Source organism: Hipposideros armiger, unplaced genomic scaffold (genome assembly GCF_001890085.2).
Source record: "Hipposideros armiger isolate ML-2016 unplaced genomic scaffold, ASM189008v1 scaffold_787, whole genome shotgun sequence".
NCBI lineage: Eukaryota > Metazoa > Chordata > Mammalia > Chiroptera > Hipposideridae > Hipposideros > Hipposideros armiger.
In genome coordinates, this window is record NW_017732137.1 from 85034 (window position 1) to 87087 (window position 2054).

General features: G+C 28.7%; 1 protein-coding gene across 1 annotated transcript in view; it reads left to right on the forward strand.

Moving 5' to 3' along the window:
* DMXL1 (Dmx like 1) overlaps positions 1 to 2054 on the forward strand; it is a gene marked incomplete at its 5' end in the record, with an annotated part of 122867 nt that overhangs the window by 84952 nt on the left and 35861 nt on the right. The window contains 1 exon segment of the mRNA XM_019628410.1: positions 1578 to 1770. Within this exon segment, the coding sequence (XP_019483955.1) occupies positions 1578 to 1770 (193 nt within the window).

Genomic DNA, 2054 nt, shown 5'->3' on the forward strand with positions numbered 1-2054 from the left:
ATTGTCATATTTGATTAATATAGTTGTGGAAATAAAGACATTTCTTTACCTCTGATACATTTAGTGTATTTTGGAAATGAAATGGTTTTCAAAACAAAACAAAAAGCTCTTGTACCCCTATAGTCTAGTTGAATTAGGGAATAGAATTATTAAGGGATTAGAGTAACATAACTAAGCCAGAATGAGTAAGGAAGGCTAGCAAGCAGATAAATGAGTACAACTACACCTTTTAAATTCCTGTTATTTTATTCTTAGTTTCCTTAGGAGTTTCATAAGATCTTAATATGAATACTGGACTAAAAGCTTTATAACTATCAGTAAGCTAAATATTTCCTCTGAATTTTAGGAGGTTTTTTGTCTGCAAAATGAGTATAATACCTTTTACTTTGTAGTGTTTTAACCAGTACATTTAACTTATTTAAAACCTGACATGATTAATGGTAGTTAATAGCAATTTATTATTACTACTTTGTTGTTTCATTCTTGATAGTGATATTCTTAAAGGGACAAAGGGAATATGAAAAGGAAAAGTTTTTATAGTTAAACATAGATGGGGTTGAACAAAATAGAATATTAATTTTATAGAGTTGGTAGAAAATTAATCTTTACTGGAAAGTTGACTGGCCTATTTTTGGTATTAACAAAATTACCTTCCGTCTTTTTTTTTTTTAAATGATGATGATAGTACTTAAATAATTGAATCCAAGTCATTCTGGCTTTTCAGATGTTTAGGAAATAGATGCATAAAGACCCTGTATTTTGGATGGAAGATGATGGAGAATATTTTGAGATTGCTGCTGTTTTCTTTATTCCTTTATGTGTCTGAAAATGAAATTTTCTTCTTCTGATCTTAAAATTCTGGTATATCCTCAGATCTTTCTTTTCCTCTATAATGTAGTTTAATGGTACATGCATTTTTAAAGTAGAAGATCTTTCCTATTGTATTTATTTGGAAATTAAATACAGATAGCTGCAAATAGACTATATCTGAATCATTCCCAACAATTACAACAAAAAAATACTTGGCAGCTGTTATCTTTATTCCCAATTCCTTTTTCTGTTTTCTTTCATTTTCTGAGAAAAACTAAAGGTCTTGAACCAGATCTTTCTTTAACTAATGCAAATAATCCCCTTTCAAGAAGATATGTGCCTCCAAACAGTTTATTGACTATTTCCAGCTAAATCAAGAGAAGGCGAGAATTAGAAACCTAGAAATCAAAATGTTTTATTCAGGAGGTTTTTATGAGGAGTGAGACACAACATAGTACTATGTCAGAGAACAATTTGACTTTAATTTTCAGTTGATAGTACTCTGGCACCAGTAGCTCTGAATTTTGTAATGTAAAATACTTTAGGCACAATCTTGCTTTAATGTCAACATTTCAAAATGAGTAAAAATATTTTAGGAAATAAAATAAAATTTATAGTGGTTGTTAATGAGTTTTAAGGGGTTAAGTTTTTCTTAACCCCTACCCCAACCGTGCACCCCACACATGCTTCTTTGAAGATATATGAAATTTAAAAAATAATAAGTCCAGTGTTGTTTTCTAGTAAATTTGTTTAAAAATATAATTTAAAAAAATATTCCCAATATTTTGCATGATATGTCTCGTCCTTACTCTTTGTCATGGTTATTCTTTCTTAATGAAGTCATTAGAGGACAACTGTGAAACCATCAAAAATTCTATGATGGAGGAGCCAAACATCAATAAGGTACAAAGCATCATTCAACTGAAATTAGAAATTGCATTCTTTAACAAGAAAAATGGTGTTTTCATTTTAGTTTTGGACTGGGATTTGTTTTCATTGCAATTAAATTACTGTTCCCTCAATTTATTCTTCTTTTATTTTAACAAGTTAAATATTGCAACCATAAAATTGCTTGTTTTATTAATAAGAGAATGCAATTTTAAAGGGAGTTGAATGTATCCTGTTTTGGATACAGATTTTTCTGAGTAAATATAGGTTATTAATAAAATATAATTACCATAGCTATTACAGAAAGTATAGTAGTATTGTTCTGTTTTGGAAGTATTACTTTTGAAGTTAAAATT